The following is a 16,946-nucleotide window of genomic DNA, read 5'->3' on the forward strand; positions in this document are numbered from 1 at the left end:
CCACTTGGCCAGGTAGGTTCCTCTGGTGGAGGACTTTCTGCTACCCAACAAGAACTGTTGGACATTGGCCAAGATTTCCCGTTCTTCCGCATTTAACCATGCAGTAGCCATGCTGTCAGGTGCAGCGCTGCCGGGTTTGGGTGCAAAAGACTGCCATGGTTCTGGGACAGCAGGTCTTGCCAGAGAGGCAGCTACAGCGGGGCTGCCACTGAAAGGTCCAGCAGCGTGCCGAACCAGTGCTGTCGAGGCCACACAGGGGCTATCAGGATCACCTTTACCCTGTCCTGTTTGATCTTCATGAGGACTCTGTGGATTAACAGCACTGGTGGGAAGGCATACATCAGAGCCCCCAATCACGGGAGCAAAAAGGTGTCTGACAGGGAGCCCCTGTTCATTCCCCAGCTTGAGCAGAACACACAGCGTTTCCCGTTCTGATGGGACACGAACAAGTCCACGTGGGGATTCCTCCGCCTCTGGAAGATTATACCACCTCTGGATGGAGTGATCACTTGTAGTGAGATGAGAAGATCCTGCTGAGGCAATCTGCTAACATGTTCCTCGCCTCGGGCAAACATGCGACTACCCAGATGGATGGCATGCTGCACAAAGAAGTCCCACAGGCAGAGAGTTTCTTGGCAAAGGGCCAACGACCTGACTACGCCTTGACTGTTGATGTAATACATTGCAGCGGTACTGTCCATCAGGACCTGCACCACCTTGCCTTTCAGGTGGGGCAGGAAAGCTTGGCAGGCCAGGGGAACCGCTTTGAGCTCCCTGATATTTCTGTGGAGGGCCAGATTGTCTCACAACCAGCAGCCTTGCGGGCTGAGCTCACCCAGGTGGGCTCCCCAGCCCAGGTCCGAGGCACTGGAAACCAGGGTCAGTGATGGGGCCGGGGCCACAAAGGGAACTCCCTCCAACACCAACTCAGGGCTCAACCACCAATCCAGGGATGACTGGATGTGAACTGGCACCCTGACTACCCGGTCTAGATCGTTCCTGTTGGGGATGTAGACCAACGCCAACCATGCTTGCAGTGGGCGGAAATGGAGCCAGGCATGCCAGACCACGTACATACATGCAACCATGTGGCCTAAGAATCGCAGACAGGTGTGAGCAGTGGTAGTGGGTAGTTTTTCACATGGGAGATCAGGTCCAACATGGCCTGAAAACGCACCTCCGAAAGGAAGGTTCTGGCTCGTGTGGAGTCGAGAACCGCCCCAATGAACTCTATCCATTGCACCGGCCTTGAGGCCGATTTCTTTTCGTTTATCAACAGGCCCAGTTCGCGGCAGGTGGAACGTACCAGATTGAGACTCATCTGCACCTGCTCCTGAGATCTGTCCTTGATGGCCAATCGTTGAGATACAGGTAGATCTGAACCCCTCAACCCCCTCAGGTAAGCGGCCACTGGTGTCATATATTTTGTGAATACCCTTGGGGCAGACAAGAGACCAAAGGGCAGCGCCATGAACTGGAAATGGCATCCACTCACTATAAAATGGAGGAATCGTCGATGACCTTGGAAGATGGAGATATGGAAATAAGCGTCCTTCAGATTGAGAGTGGCGTACCAGTCTCCCGGATCCAGGGAGGGGCTGATGGAAGCCAGGGAGACCATGCAAAACTTCAACTTCTTGAGAGACTTGTTGAGACTCCGCAGGTCCAGAATGGGTCCCAGCCCCCCTTTTGCTTTTGGGATTAGGAAATAACGGGAGTAGAACCTTTTCATCTCATGTCCCGAGAGACCTCTTCCACCGCCCCCAGCTGCATGAGGTTTTCGACCTCTTGAACGAGAAGGTGCTTGTGAGAAGATTCCCTGAAGAGGGACGGGGAAGGATTGGGGGGGGGGTGAGAATTGCAGGGTGTAGCCCTGAGATACAATCTCTAGCACCCAACAGTCCGAGGTGACTCACGACCACACCAAATGGTAGGGATGAAGACGGTTGAGGAAATAATAAGGTGGATCTGGAGAGTTGACTGGGGCATGGCCGCTGCCGTACCCTCCTCCACCAGGGCCACAAATTCCTGGGCTGAGTTCTGAGGCAGGGATTCCTTGAACTTACAGAGGGAGTTCCATAAGTTAAAGTTGTACCTCCCCAAGAGAGCCTGGTGGTTAGCCCCCCGGAACTAAAGACTGGCTGTTGAATATACCTTCCTTCCAAAAAGGTCCAGCTTCTTGGCCTCCTTATTTCTGGGGGTCGAACTGGTTTGCCCCATCTGTCCTCCTCGTTGGTTGTAGAGATGACCAATGAGCCTGGAGGTGGGTGGGTATACAAATATTCAAAACCCATGGCTGGGACGAAATATTTTTTCTCTGCTTTCTTGGAGGAGGTAGAGCTGGAAGATGGAGTTTGCCAGAGGGCTTTGGCTATTTTTAAGACCTTATTGTGTACCGGCAGTGCGATATTGGTGGGGGTAAATGCTGAGAGTACATTAAACAGAGTGTCCGCCTGTTTGACCACCTCCTCCACTTCCAAACCCAAGTTTGTGGCCACCTACGAAGCAGGGCCTGGTGTTCTTTAAAATCGTCTGGTGGGCTGGCATGAGAGGGCCCCGTCACCACCTCATCTGGGGACGAGAACAACTGGGTCACTGGGGGAGGCCCTGGGGCATTATCCCCCACGGAAGGAGAGGGTTTCGGGGTGAGCGCTTGCTCCTCTACCCCAGCCTCTGAGTGCACCTTGCACACTGAGCTTGGTGCCGCTGGTGCTGTTGGTTGCTGCTCTGAGGCAGCGGCTGAAAAATGGAGCGAAGGAGGCATTGGCATCACAGGCATGCCCCACATGCTCTACTAGGGTCACTGTGCTGGCCACTGGCCTTGCTGCCAAGATGGCAACACAGAGATTGACGCAGCCTCAGGTGCTCAGTCATGCCGGTGTTGCCTTGGTGAAAGACTGAATTCCCTTTCTGTGCCGGGGGAATCACATTCCAGTGACCATGGAGGGACTGTCAAAGCTTGCATCTGCTTGAAGTCCAAGGAGAAAGAACCACTAACCCTTGCTAGGCAAGGGAAAGGCGCTCTGACTAGCCACTACAGCCCCGGTAAGAAGGAACTGAGAGGGCATAGGGCTGTGGCACCTAGTATACCGATGCATGAGCGCGGTGCCACAGCCGACCCCCTACGAATACCGCTAAGGCAAAAATCTCCGATGACTGCACGTGTGGGTGCGCACACACACCTAGAATGGAATTGACATGAGCAAGTATTCAAAAAAGAACAGTACAAATTTTTGTAAAAAGTGTACAGCATTTGCAGAAAATACCATCCTGACAACACTATCACACCACAAATGTGTGTGTCAGAGCTGTAACTTCCTATTAACAAACAAATAACTATTATTATTTTTGTATAGAATAAAGCCTATTGAAACTTTTGCCCACTGTAACATTTCACCCATCATTAGCTATGTCAAAATTATTCAAAACAAAACATTAAAAGGGATCTAACTCCTGGACCTATTATATCTACCTGATTCTTCTTGTTCATCAATGTCTTGAGGATCAGAACCACTTCTATTACGATATTCTTTATAACTTTTTGTCTTACGAGTTGCCATCTCATCATCAGTAGCATCTCCACTTTCACCCTGGAAACAGTGAACATTGTCATAATCATCTTTAAATTGTTATTTATTTTATCCTATATTATTTTTATGAATGACAAAAACTGGACACGAACCAGCTATTCTACATTAAACACTAAAGAAGACTGCTGTAAATGCTAATAGTTGCCACCATCACTCTAGATAGAAAAGAGGTAATTTAAATCTCATGAAAGTTACACAAAGGAGTGTGGAAACTTTGGCTGTCACCTCAGTGTGACATCACACAGAACGAGACAATAGCCTTGATTTTCTGGAGTGTTCTGGTTGTCTTTGTGCTATTCCACTCACATAAAACAGTCCTAGAGCAGGTGCATCTGGCCCCTTGAGGAATCCCCCTGACTAAAGGAATCTTTGGGTAGCGTAGAGCCACCATACCAGTTCCTACATGACCCCTCTCTTGGCCACTTGTGAAAAGGATGTATGTCCAGGAAAAAGAACATGTGGCCTGGGCAACTCCTGTGCTCAGCTGATCGATTACTGGAACAGCTCAGAGGGGAGGTACTATATAAAGGTCTCAATCAGTCTGCACCCCATTGTTCTACATGCTGTCCCCCAAAATCCTGGGCCTCCCTGGGTGTGAGAAAAAATAAGCCACTCCTAAATAAATAATACGCCAGGGAACTGCCATTTCAATGAACATAGTTTCAAAGTTATAACAACTGTATTATTATATACTGATCTTTTCTCTGGTTCAAAAAACATGGTTAGCTATACAAAAACTGTATTATAAATAGCTTAAATTGGCTAGATCACAAGATTTGTACATTAATAACAAAATATTCTACCCTCATGAGTACTTTCTTCTTTTTCTTGGCTGTGCTTATTCCCAGAGTGTTGTTTCTCTGCACACTGGGTTTCTCAGTGCTTCTGGTCAGGGCCCCTGTGCTTGTGTTCCTTGCACTCCAGCGTCTGCCTCCAAACAGTTCAACAGCCTGAGCCAAAGTTGGGCCTTCAAACCTGCCATCCTCCTACAAAAATTCTCAGCATTACAAAAAAAGGACTAGGTACAGTACTGCAGAAAGACTCAAACATTTTCTGAAATAGTAGTGAAGATACCCATTATAAATCAGTGAAAGACTGAACATCAAAAGCAAGGCCAGTTTTACTTATAGTTAAAGTACTGCTGTTTGTTTTGTTGTTATTATTGGCAAAATGTTTTGCTTTTTGTTTTGTTTTTTTATCCCACCTTCCACTGCTCAAGATTTGAGCTCCTGTGTAGTTATGGGCATTGCTTCCTGTTTAATCAAATGCTAACTTCAAAGGCCCAATTAGCATACCAGTTTCACTTTTTATTTTTTGATATATTAAGATCTGCCTAATTACAAAAGATCTGTTTAATACTTGATTTTAGTGTATCAAATAGCCTTTGATTAAATGCAATATTAAAGGCCAGATTCACTAGTTTTACGCTCGTGTCAATCTGCTGACTTCAGTGGAGTTATGCTGATGTAAAATTAATGTAATGGTGGAGAATCAGGTCTTGTATTTTTAACCTTAACCTGCCTAAAACAAATATGAATATGTATATTGTTGGTATCTTAGAAACTTTCACTTATTCATATACTAGATGATTACAATGTACCTTACCTGATAAAGGCAGACATACTGTTTCCGTAGCCACTGCAATCTCTGATCAGGAAATTTCCTCATTTTTCTTACAGCTTTTGTTAATTCCAGCAATCCATCATACAGCATTTTGGCAGTATATTTTGGAGCCACAAAGTGCAGCAACTTATTATCAGTAGTTTGAAGTCCATATAGTAGTGTTACTCCATTCTCTTCAAGGGACATACTACAAAGTTTATTTTGAACACACACAGTGTGCATATCAATGCCAGGGTGCCCCATGTACACAGCCTTTGCTGAAAACAAATCCAAGAAACCGTCCACCAGTCCATTCAATCCAGTACTGCCAAGAAACTGAAATTTACCAAGCTCAGCAGTGCTACCTAGCACACCCAGTTTTACTTTAGTATTTGCAGGGCAAGCTGTGGTGGGTTTTATCCATGTCAAAGTACTATTGTCAGGTTGAAGCTGAAGAAAACAGCGTGCTGAGAGATGCATCTCCTGGTCATAATGTATGACAGTTGCCCCTTGTAGCATGAACTGATGGACATCAGCTCTGATTGATAACACATACCAGGGAATGAGTTCTATTCCATGACTGTATGCCTTTTGCTGCTCTTCAGTTGTATTTGTGTCCCACTCTTTTGACTGCTCAGATATGTCACTTTCTGAATCTGAGAGATCTCCAATTATAAACCTGTATGTGAAGTAGGATACAACACTTACGTTATCCAGTATTTGGATATATACTGAATACATAGTGGACCATCTGATATACATGTTTTCATTTACTCTATGCATGTTTAGCTACAATACTATTTTTAAAACCTGTACCATTATAGTTTAAATTCAGCAGAAGATTAATATCATACTGTTTAGAGGTACGAGGACATCTATGCTTAAAGACTTTGACAGTATTGCATCATATAGAATGTACCTATATACTATTGTAATTTTGAACAAACTAATTAATTAACAGATATTGTTAGGATTGATATCACTGTATTAGAGACAGAGAAAAAATGTATGATGACAATTTTTTCAGGTTTCCGCCCCAAACATCACATGTACAAAAATATAAATGCACATATAAAAAGTTATTAATAGTGAACAACTTCCACAGGGGATCTAAAACCAAAGTGATTCTAGGTTCTAAATGCAAACCATACAATAGCTTTGGCTACAATATGTCCAAATCTCATTTGTGGACATTGGCAGCCCAACCTAGTGGATTGAGGGCTAATTCCTGCATTATATTTCTACTCTTCAGAGATTCACTCTGTGGCCTTGAGCAAGTTACTTACTCTCTCTGTATTAGGCTACATCTACATTTAGGGGCTACAGGTGTGATTCCCAGCTCACTCAGACATACTTACACTAGCTCCCATCAAGCTAGCAAACTGAAAATGGTAGTGTAGCTGGGGTAGCACAGGTTTGGGGCAAGCCATTCCAAGTACCATAGGGTTCAGGAGGGTTTGTACTCAGCACGGCTAGTCCATGACACTACTCGCCGCTACATGCACCACGCTGGCTACATCATTATTTTTAGTGTGCTGACTCAATGAGAGCTAGCATGAGTATGCATGCGTGAGGTGTGAATCACACCCCTTGCTCATAGCATAGACATACCCTTAATGTTATCATCTATAAAATAGTGACAACAACAACACATACCTTGCTCAGAAGAGTGTTGTGAGAATTAATTAGTGAATATTTCTATTTTGAACATGTAAAATGTTACATAAGTAACATATCAATCACAATGTTTATAGCTACCAATCAAAATATAGTGAATACCTTTACTGTTCTTAGAAATAGCTGCTTTGAAGCAGAAAAATTTAAATTAACGAATATGGTTTATGAGAACAGAATTCACTTATCCAAAATCTCCTCCCTACAGGAGCTTCTTCTACCAAATTAAAACATACATGTACTGCTGTACTGATGTAAAAAGAACAATCATACGCCCAATCCTCAGCTAGTATACATTGCTGTTGACTTCAATGCATCTCACCCCATATCTAAACATTAAAGTATTTGTCATGACCATACAAGAATAACTTTTTCAAATTGAAAAAAGCAGCCAACCCTACACATAGCCTAGAAAATATTTACAGCATTTAACAACAGAGAGGACTTGCAAAGAGCGGCCCAGGATAGACAGGGATGGCAGAGCCTTGCTCGTGCCCTAAGCAACATCTTACAGCACAGAAAGAATTCAGATTTATATGAAGCAGCCACACAAAAAATGCACAACTAATTTCTGGCAGGATAGCACAAGCAATATAGCTTAGGAAGTGCTGAGAACAAACTTACAGAACTCGGTTTGACTCAGAGGCTTTCTTTGCATGTGTTGTACTGAGATGCATTAGGAATGAAGGAAACAGATAAAAGGAAATGTTAGAACAGAATGTAGTTTTAGGAAGGAAATAGCAAGGGATGCAATATATAAACAAATCCTGTGGATTTTCATGCTTATTCTAAAGAGAAATTACTGTGCTTTAAAAGTGTTGATTCATATATATACAATATGGCTTGTGTTTCCAAAGTGGGATCAATCATTAAAAGGGTTATGTGGCAAAATTTAGAACTTCTGCGTGAAGTTGATTAACAAACCTTGAAAAAGTACACATACTATAGGCAAGCTTCTGTGGGTCAGTTCTTTTCCACCCACAATCAACATTTCTAACGAATTTCTACGATTTCTAACAAATCAAAATAAAATTCCAGTTCTTTCTTTGGAGTGGATAGGTGAATGTGACTCTCACAGCCATATCACTTTCAAGGACATCAAATTACAAGTAGATTATGTAATTTCCCCTTCTCCAATGACACCCATCTTTTATAGATTCCCACTCTTATATGCTGTTGTGTATGAAAACATTAAACCACAGGAAAATTAGGGGGAGCTTCTATCTCAATTTACTCTGGTATATCTTGATTTTGACAATATTTAAATGTCACAAGTTTGAAATAATTTGAAATATATAAGCATTTTAAATTAGAAAAATAACCCTATCCTCTTTGTCATAGGAATGGGAGATGACAAGTAAATGTACTTGCTTTGGCAATTTTCTGTCTTCCTACCCAAATTGCTTTATCCCTGAAAAGAGGAAGCCCTAATAAAAATGAATCATTGACATATACTTGGCATGTCAGGAAATTCCAGGTGAATAGCCAAGTCACTGATCACAGAGTGCTAAACATCCTATCAACTAGTAAGAGTAGGAAAATTGATAAACATATTCCCTGACTTTGTTAGATGCCCCTTATATTCTTCAGATCAAGTTAAGTTATCTATTTTTGTGGACTCATGGCCTCAGTTCTATATTTAATTCAGGAAAAATCAATTAATGGAAGATCTTCATTTTCATTGAATGATAACACTGAAGCAAATTATGTGATATTTCCCCCAAACATAAAAATATTACAGGTTTCAGAGTGGTAGCTGTGTTAGTCTGTATCAGAAAAAACAATGAGGAGTCCTTGTGGCACCTTAGAGACTAACAAATTTATTTGGGCATAAGCTTTCGTGGGCTGAAACCCACTTCATTAGATGCATGGAGTGAAAAATACAGTAAGCAGAATATATACGATAGCACATGAAACGATGGGAGTTGCCTTACCAAGTGGGGGGGTCAGTGCTAATGACCCCAGAGAATAGGAAGTGGCCTATTCTCAACAGTTGACAAGAAGATGTGAGTATCAGTAGAGGGAAAATTACCCACTACAAAAAGTAATTTTCCCTCTGATGATACTCACACCTTCTTGTCATCTGTTGGAAACGGGCGACGTCCACCTTGATTGCATTGGCCTCGTGAGCACTACAAAAGTAATTTTCCCTCCCTTGGTATTCACTCGTTGCTGTCAACTGTTGAGAAAAGGCCACTTCCATCTTAATCAAATTGGCTCATTAGCACTGATCCCACTTGGTAAGGCAACTCCCATCATTTCATGTGCTATCGTATATATTCTGCTTACTGTATTTTTCACTCCATGCATCTGATGAAGTGGGTTTTAGCCCACGAAAGCTTATGCCCAAATAAATTTGTTAATCTCTAAGGTGCCACAAGGACTCCAAAATATTAAAGTTTCATATATCACCCTTACAAAAATCAAGATTTCTACTACTAAACGGTCTTTAGTTTAAATAAATAACTATAATTAAAATGCTTTTAAACTTTACTAAGTAACCAAATATTAACATATACAGAAGAGCATAAGTTAATGACCTCACATACAGGGGTGAAAGTAGAAACAGAGACTTACCAGTATGGGGCTGGGTTGGGGCCAGCTCTGGACCCTGGAAGGGGCGGGGGCTCTGGGCCCCGGAAGGGGCGGGGCCTCGGGCGGAAGGGGCGGGGAAGGGGGGGTCAGAGCCAGCCCTGGCCCGCCCTGTACTGGTAAGTGCCCTCCCCCTCCCCCGCCGGGGTAGCAGCGGCTGCCGGGGGCTCCGGCAGCAGTTTAAAGGGCCCAGGGCTCAGCCGCTGCTACCATCCCAGGCCCTTTAAACCACTGCCGGAACTCCCAGCTGCTGCTGCTACCCCAGGGCTCCGGCAGCAGGGCTCGGGGGGCTATTTAAAGGGCCCGGGGCTCCCCTGCCTCTACCGCCCTGGGCCCTTTAAATAGCCCCCAGAGCCTGCTGGAGTGGCAGTGGGGCTCCAGTGGCTATTTAAAAAGCCCCAGGCCCTTTAAATAGCCGCCAGAGCCCCAGCACTGCTCTGGGGGCTATTTAAAGGGCCCAGGACTCCCCTGCTTCTACTGCCCAGACCCTTTAAATAGCCCCCGGAGCCCTGGGGTAGCGGTGGTGGGGCTCCGGCGGCTATTTAAAGGGCCCAGGGCAGTAGAGGCAGCGGGAGCCTCGGCCCTTTAAATAACCCCCAGAGCCCTGCAGCCGCTAACCCAGAGCTCCAGCAGTGGGGCTCTGGCGGCAATTTAAAGGGCCTGGGGCTCCAGCCGTACCAAGGCGTACCGGCTTACTTTCACCTCTGCTCACATACTACATGCAAAATACTACTCCCATCTCACTGGAAAAGCTGTCAGCGGTGCACAATATTTTAAAACAAACCTGCTTTTCCAGCCTCTACACACAAAAAGAGCAACATGGTATTGCCTCATTCTCCTCTGCTGCAAGCTCCTGTCCCTCCCAGAGTTCTCAATGTGCACAAGAAGGAGAAAACAGGACAGTGGGAAGGGAAAGGAGACTTCAAGCTCTGACTGCTGTCAGCCGGGAGGGCCTGGCTACAGAGGGATGAAGTCTTTAGGGATGCAGACAGGACAGACTGGTACCGCTCAAAGAAGGATGAATTCATTTAATTTCATTTATGTATATAGATATAAAACATATGCTCGAAAGCAATGATTAAACATTTACAGGAGACGTTACCTTCCCATATATTGTTTTACCATTACTACAAGCATTTTGCTTTGCTTCAATAAGTGAAATGTTGGTTTCCCAAGTTTCTTTTAAATCTGAGCTGTGAATTAAATACTAGTTTTAATATCAGAAGGGTAGCCATGTTAGTCTGGATCTGTAAAAAGCAGCAGAGAGTTCTGTGGCACCTTTAAGACTAACAGATGTATTGGAGCATAAGCTTTCGTGGGTGAATACCCACTTCGTCAGACGCATGCGGTATTCACCCACGAAAGCTTATGCTCCAATACATCTGTTAGTCTTAAAGGTGCCACAGGACTCTCTGTTAGTTTTAAAATGTTAGATGTTACTTAAGAAAAATAATTTCTGGAAGGAAGCATGTAAGTTGTAAGAAATTCTAAAGACTATGGGCTTTCTACAGCACTCTTCTGCAATCAAGGGATGACGTAAATGGACAGTGAAGTAGGACAGCCTTTCTTGGCATCAGCTGCTGCTTCGCTGCTCAGAAGGAACTAAGGCCAGATGTTAATAATTCTATTAGAAAACATTATTTCAGGAAACAAAGATTATTTCTTTAAAATGAAATTTACAATTGCATGTAAATGCAATAAACACAGGAAGCTCGTAGTTCCTTCTCAGATGCTCATGTACTGGACTTTATATATAGGTGCCTCAACCAGTTTGGATACCTCTAAACATGTGGGTATTTTCCTATCTGTCATGCGGCTCAGACTACTTTATCTAATACCCATACAAAGGTAGGGAGCATGCTTCCTGTTAACTATCTGCTACTGTGATATTTTAAATTTATTAGATTCGACTAAAGCTCTTTGTAAAAACAAAAGTTCCTCTCTTTATAACAGAACTATACTTGTCCTTGGGAAAGACTGTGATGGACATAGAACCATCATCTCACCCAACTGCATTTTTCTCCTGTTTCTATGCTGTATAGCTGTGGTTAGTTAGAAATGCACTGTGGGAGACTGATCTCAAATTAGAAGCTAGATATATAAAACCAATTTCATTCCCCTTAGAATTTTTTCCTCTTTAAATTCAATAAGAAAGACAACTAGAAAAACAAAGCAACACTTTGGAAGATCAAATGATTTAGCAGGCTTTGGATTTACCATTATTCCCATGTGACCAATACTGTACTGTATACTGGTATGATACTGATCTACTACTGGACCTCTCGCTGTACAAGTGGGAATTGGGAATCTGAGGTTGCTGAACACCAAGCTTTTTCATGTGTCATAATTAAAGAAACACCTATGCTAAATAACTGGACTGATCCAGTGTGAAAATTCAAAGTGTTTATAGCTTTCAAAGATTCTTCCTGAGATAATTATGACCCTCAAATGAACATATCCTTAAAAAGTAGCAGGCTTACAAACAATAATAAATAACCTTTATATTAAGGGCAGAATGCTGTTCTAACCCACAGGATATAATGTTCTGAGCTTTGATAACAGAGATGCTATGGTGCTATTCCTGGCACAACTGATCAAAATCATAATGTAACTGTGGGTTTCTAAAGCTCTCTAGACAAGATGAAAGGGATTTGCCTGGAAGTAATTACATCACAAAAGAAGATAAAACTATTGAGAGATTCCAAGCATATGAGCATCCTGATATCAAGCATAACTCTGGGAAAACAGCTGAAATTGGAAGGGGCAAATTCAAGGATGCTTAAAGTTTCATGTTGTTACCATAACTGAGACTCAGACAACAGTAAATTAAACATGAAAAATCTTGAAACGCATAGAAAAATAGCACAGTAACCTATACAATGTAAAACCTACTGGTATCGGTTTCTATCCTTCAAAGAGTTTTTTCTTGAATTGCCTCCTTCACTAAAATTGTCTTCAACTTCTTCAGATTCCAAACTGCGGTTACAACTCCGAATAGTTTGAAAGATACTGTTTGCTGTTGATTCTTTTTCCGTATTATTTAAACCATCTTGGCCTACTCGTTGCAAGAAATTATCTTGCCCATTGTAATCTGAAACAAACTAAAAAAGCCCAAATAGTTAATACAATGAACAGTTTGAATAGTGCATAGTTAAGTAAACTGACAGAAATAGAGTTTAACTTGCGATTTTCAAAGGGGCCTTAGCGTGTGAGGCACAGATCAACCCATTGACTTTCAGTGGGAGTTGGACACCTAATTCTAGTCTATTACTAGGACTTCTAGGCATTACAATAATATAAACAAACAAATAATATTAATTTCTTTAGACTCTTTGAAAATCTCATCTTTAATCTCTACACTTGAGGGATTATTTGAAAGGGAAAAAAATGGAACGAACAGTTATTTAACTTACAATGACTGATTTTTCAAGATGTTGTAGTCAGCGTGGATTCCACTGTAGATATGGCTGTACCACATGTGTGAGAGATTGGATTTTTTTAAAAATAGCAATGTCTATTACGGCCATGTATGTGCCCTGTGCCTTCCCATGGAAGAGGACAAAGGGTCCAAGAACTGACCCTCCCTCAGGTCCCTTGCAATTTGAAGCTTGTGTTAGCTGAAGACTCAAATTGTGGATGGAGCAAAGGGCAGGTCATGGGATCTACACTGCTAACATCATCTCGAGGAATCACTTTTACTGTAGGGTAACTTTTTTCTTCTTCAGGTATGTGTAAGCCACCACTGTAGATGACTGTCAAGTAGTAGCCTCTTCAGGATGGTGGACATGAGGAGAATCAGCTGCAACTGTTGAAGACAAATGGGAGTACACCCCACCACAAAAGTTGCAATAAGTCCAGTGCATAATGCTTGACAAATGTGAGCAAGTTGTTCTACAAAGCAGCCTGGCAGATTTCAGATACTGACACATTGCAGAACCATGCTGAGGATGCCACTTGAGTTCTGGTAGAATGGTCCCTAAACTGTCAGTGGGAGAGGAACATCAGCCATCTGGTAGCACAGTGTAATACATTTTGAAATTTTAGGGATGAAATGGTTTGCCCTTTAGAGTGGCCAGCTATAGCCTCATATAATCGTGGGGACAGTCTGAAAGATTTGATCCTGTCAATATAGTTTCAAAGAACCCTGGATAAACCAAGGTATGGAGTTTCTTCTCCTCTTGCCTGGAACATGGCTATGGGAAGAACTCGTTAGTTCACTGATTGATTCAAATGCATTTCTAAAACCACCTTGGGAAGGAGTTTTGCATAAGGTTTCAGGACCACTTTGTCACTATGAAACCAGGTAGACAGAGGTTCTGCTATGGGCTGATGGATCTCACTGACTCTTCTGGTTGAAGTGATGGCAACCAGGAATACTGTTTTCGAGAGCATGTTGGATAGATGTTGGAAAGGGACTCAAAGGGGAACTCTATAAGCCTGTGAAGGACAACACTGAAGTCCCATTCAGGGTCTCTAACCAATGAGTGAGCATGCATAAGGCACTTAAGGAATCTGGATACCGACATATGAGAGAAGATTGAAAGAGACTGAATTGGTGGAGGATATGCTGAAACTGTCACCAGATGGATCTTAATTGAACTAAAATCCAAGAATGTTTTCATTGCAGCAAGTAGACCAGAATCTTCAGTATTGGGACCAGGCCACGTTGGGGTGCTCACATCAAGAACCTTTTCCATTTAGAAGAGTAAGTTTTCCTTATGGATAGTTTCCTGCCTGATGCCAGGATCTCCTGATTATGCAAGGAGCAGTGCTTTTCCATGATGTTCAGCCAGCCAATATCCAAGCCTTCAGCATCAGCAACTTTGGGTTCAGATGGAGTACTTGACATATATCTTGTACAATAGATGTGGGTGGTCTGGAAGTCAGGTTGGTGTTGCAGAAAGACTGCCAACAAGAACTATTTTGGCCAGTCGGGAGCTAACTACCAAGATGAATCATGTCCAATTTTGTCTAACTTTGGCAATCACCCTGGCGATTGCTAGGACTGGTGGGAAGATGTAAAAAAGGGCCCCAGTACCACTGTTGGAGGAAAGTGTCCAGTAAAGGTGGAGAAGTGATATCTGAAAATCAGCTCTGGAGTGGTTTTGGCATGGTTCTCGATCATCTCATCAAACCTGCTGCCTTGGGGGGATGGGGAGAGGGGGAGGGAGAGAGAGAGAGAGAGAGAGAGAGATTGATTTGCAACAGAGAAGGGGGAGGAGGGGTGCCTCCATGAATAGTGGGGTCACTTTTTGGATGAATACTCAGACTGGCAGCTATGAGAGAAAGATGACATTCTCGGTTTCTGAAATGGCTGGTACTGAAAGGGTTTGCAGTATGGTACTGGGGTACAAATGTCCAAAGAGCTGAGTGTTGGTTTGGAATCCTTGAGACAGTGCAGCGCCTCTTCCATTCATGGGCTATTTAAATGCATATCTTCAAAGGGTAAGTCCTCAGTTGTAGCCTGGACTTCCCTTGATATTCCTGGATAACTGAACCCAGGAGACTTGGTGCCTTATGACTGCTGTGGAGATAGATTAAGCAGCTGTATTGGATTCATCCACTGCCACTTGTACTGCTGTCTTGGCTATCATCTGCCCCTCCTTGATCATGTCTCAGTTCTTCCCTGTGGGAGTTGAGATAGGAAGGAAGCCACCCTCTCCCATATCAGAAAGTTGTATTTTGCAAACAGCACTATATTGGTTGTAATGCAGAATTGGAGAGATGCTTTCCTTCCACAAATGTCCAGCTTTTTGGGGTCCTTGTCTCTGAAGTCCTGTTGGTGGATCTACTCCTCTCCTGAACTGCAGAGACGATGAACAACCCCAGTGTCAGGTGAGCATTAAAGTAATCAAAACTTCTGGGTGGGAGTTGGTACTGTTTTTCCAGCCGTTTCCAAGACAGAAGGGAGTGAGGCAGGGATGTGCCCCAAACCCTTCACTGGGTCTAAAATGCCCTCATTGATTGGGAGGGCAATTCTTGTGGGCATGGACGTGCTGAGGATGTCAAATAATTTATGATTGTCTTCCTGGAGCACCATAATTTCCATGTCCAATGTGTCAGCCATCCCTGGAAAGGAAAGCCTGGAAGTCATTGACCGCCAGTGTTGGGGCTATGATGGCTGATTCAGCTAGGGATGAGGAGAATTCTTTAGGTAGGAAAGGCAGCTGGAGTGTCTCTCATATTAACTCCACCATGTCTTTGGAAGGTCTATGCAGTACTGGCGAGGGCGCTGAAGCAAGCATTGCTGATGGTGACTGAGACCATCTCCTCTTTTCTGAGCCCTGGGAAGAGGCCCTGCTACGGGACCTGTGGGAAGGCAGGGCCTCAATAAAGCCAGTACAGCAAGTTGTACTGGTCCTGGCTAAACTGTGGGTGTCCCAACAATTCCCAGTCCTGCACAGGGGCTCTGTACCACATACCTTCGGAGTACCCTTGCAGGTACTGTCCTTTCCTCTTGGGCAGCGGTTCCTTGCTGAGGTGGGGGAGAAGGAATGGCCTGGTGATGATGAGAAGAAATAGCTCTCTGGAAATTACAGTACCAATACACATGGTTTCTGGCACTGATGTTTGTGGAGCTGGTGCCAAGATCAGTATTGGTGTCTAGGCTTGTTTTGGCACCAAGAGGAGTCGTGAGTGGGGCTTTTTGAAGGAATGTCTTGATACCAAGAAGGGTTCTGGTTCCAGGATCAGTACTGGAGCAGTTTGCTGTATCAATGTCGGTAGCAGTGCAACCATCTGGTCTCTTGGTCTCACTGGTGCCATGATACTATGCCTTACCGATGCTGAGGATTTCAAGGACTTCCCTCTAGTCCTTGTTTCTCTCTGCAGAAACTGACTTTGATACCAGCTGATTGCTGTGTTTGCACTTGGTGGTGGAGTGTCTCTCCATCTCAGAAGGCAGTGCCAGGTCTCTCTGTCCTGAAGACGATGTCAATGCAGTCAGTGGTAAAGTTGCTGCTGGTGATGTTGCCACTGGTGACAATGGTATTGGCACCCTTTTTGCCTTCTTTTCCCTACTGGAGCCAGAGATGTGGTGCCTGATATAGACAGGGTGATCAGTGAACACAATCTCCTTGGATCTGGTGCTCCTGAATCTGAAGCTATCTTCATGTATAGGTCCAAGAGGGGCAGTTTGAGCCTCATGTCTTGGGATTTCCAGGTGTGGGTTGAAAAGGAGTGGCAGATGGAACACTTGTTGGTGATGTAACCTTCACCAAGGCAGAACAGACTGGAAGTTGAGGCTAGACAAATTTAGGCTGGAAATGAGGCATATAATTTTTTAACAGTGAGGGTAATTAACCACTGGAACAATTTATCAAAGGTTTGGGTAGAGTCTCTATCACTGGCAATTTTTAAATTATATTTAGATTTTAAAAAAAAGATCTGTTCTATTTCAAATGGAATTATTTTGATTAAGTTCTATAGCCTGTGTTATACAGGAGGTCAAACTAGATGATCACAATGGTCCCTTCTGGCCTTGGAACC

At 43.6% G+C, this 16,946-nt stretch overlaps 1 protein-coding gene across 4 annotated transcripts in view; it reads right to left on the reverse strand.

Annotated features, from left to right (window-relative positions):
* PLCE1 (phospholipase C epsilon 1) overlaps positions 1-16,946 on the reverse strand; it is a 329,780-nt gene that overhangs the window by 67,967 nt on the left and 244,867 nt on the right. For all 4 annotated transcript variants that reach the window (XM_065552073.1, XM_024107295.3, XM_065552074.1 and 1 more), the window contains 4 exons: positions 12,351-12,559; positions 5,196-5,871; positions 4,394-4,576; positions 3,473-3,590 (listed from right to left, as the gene is read on the reverse strand). In XM_065552073.1, the coding sequence (XP_065408145.1) occupies positions 3,473-3,590; positions 4,394-4,576; positions 5,196-5,871; positions 12,351-12,559 (1,186 nt within the window). The remainder of the gene's footprint in view (positions 1-3,472; positions 3,591-4,393; positions 4,577-5,195; positions 5,872-12,350; positions 12,560-16,946) is intronic.

Source organism: Chrysemys picta, chromosome 7 (genome assembly GCF_011386835.1).
Source record: "Chrysemys picta bellii isolate R12L10 chromosome 7, ASM1138683v2, whole genome shotgun sequence".
In the NCBI taxonomy this organism is placed as follows: domain Eukaryota; kingdom Metazoa; phylum Chordata; order Testudines; family Emydidae; genus Chrysemys; species Chrysemys picta.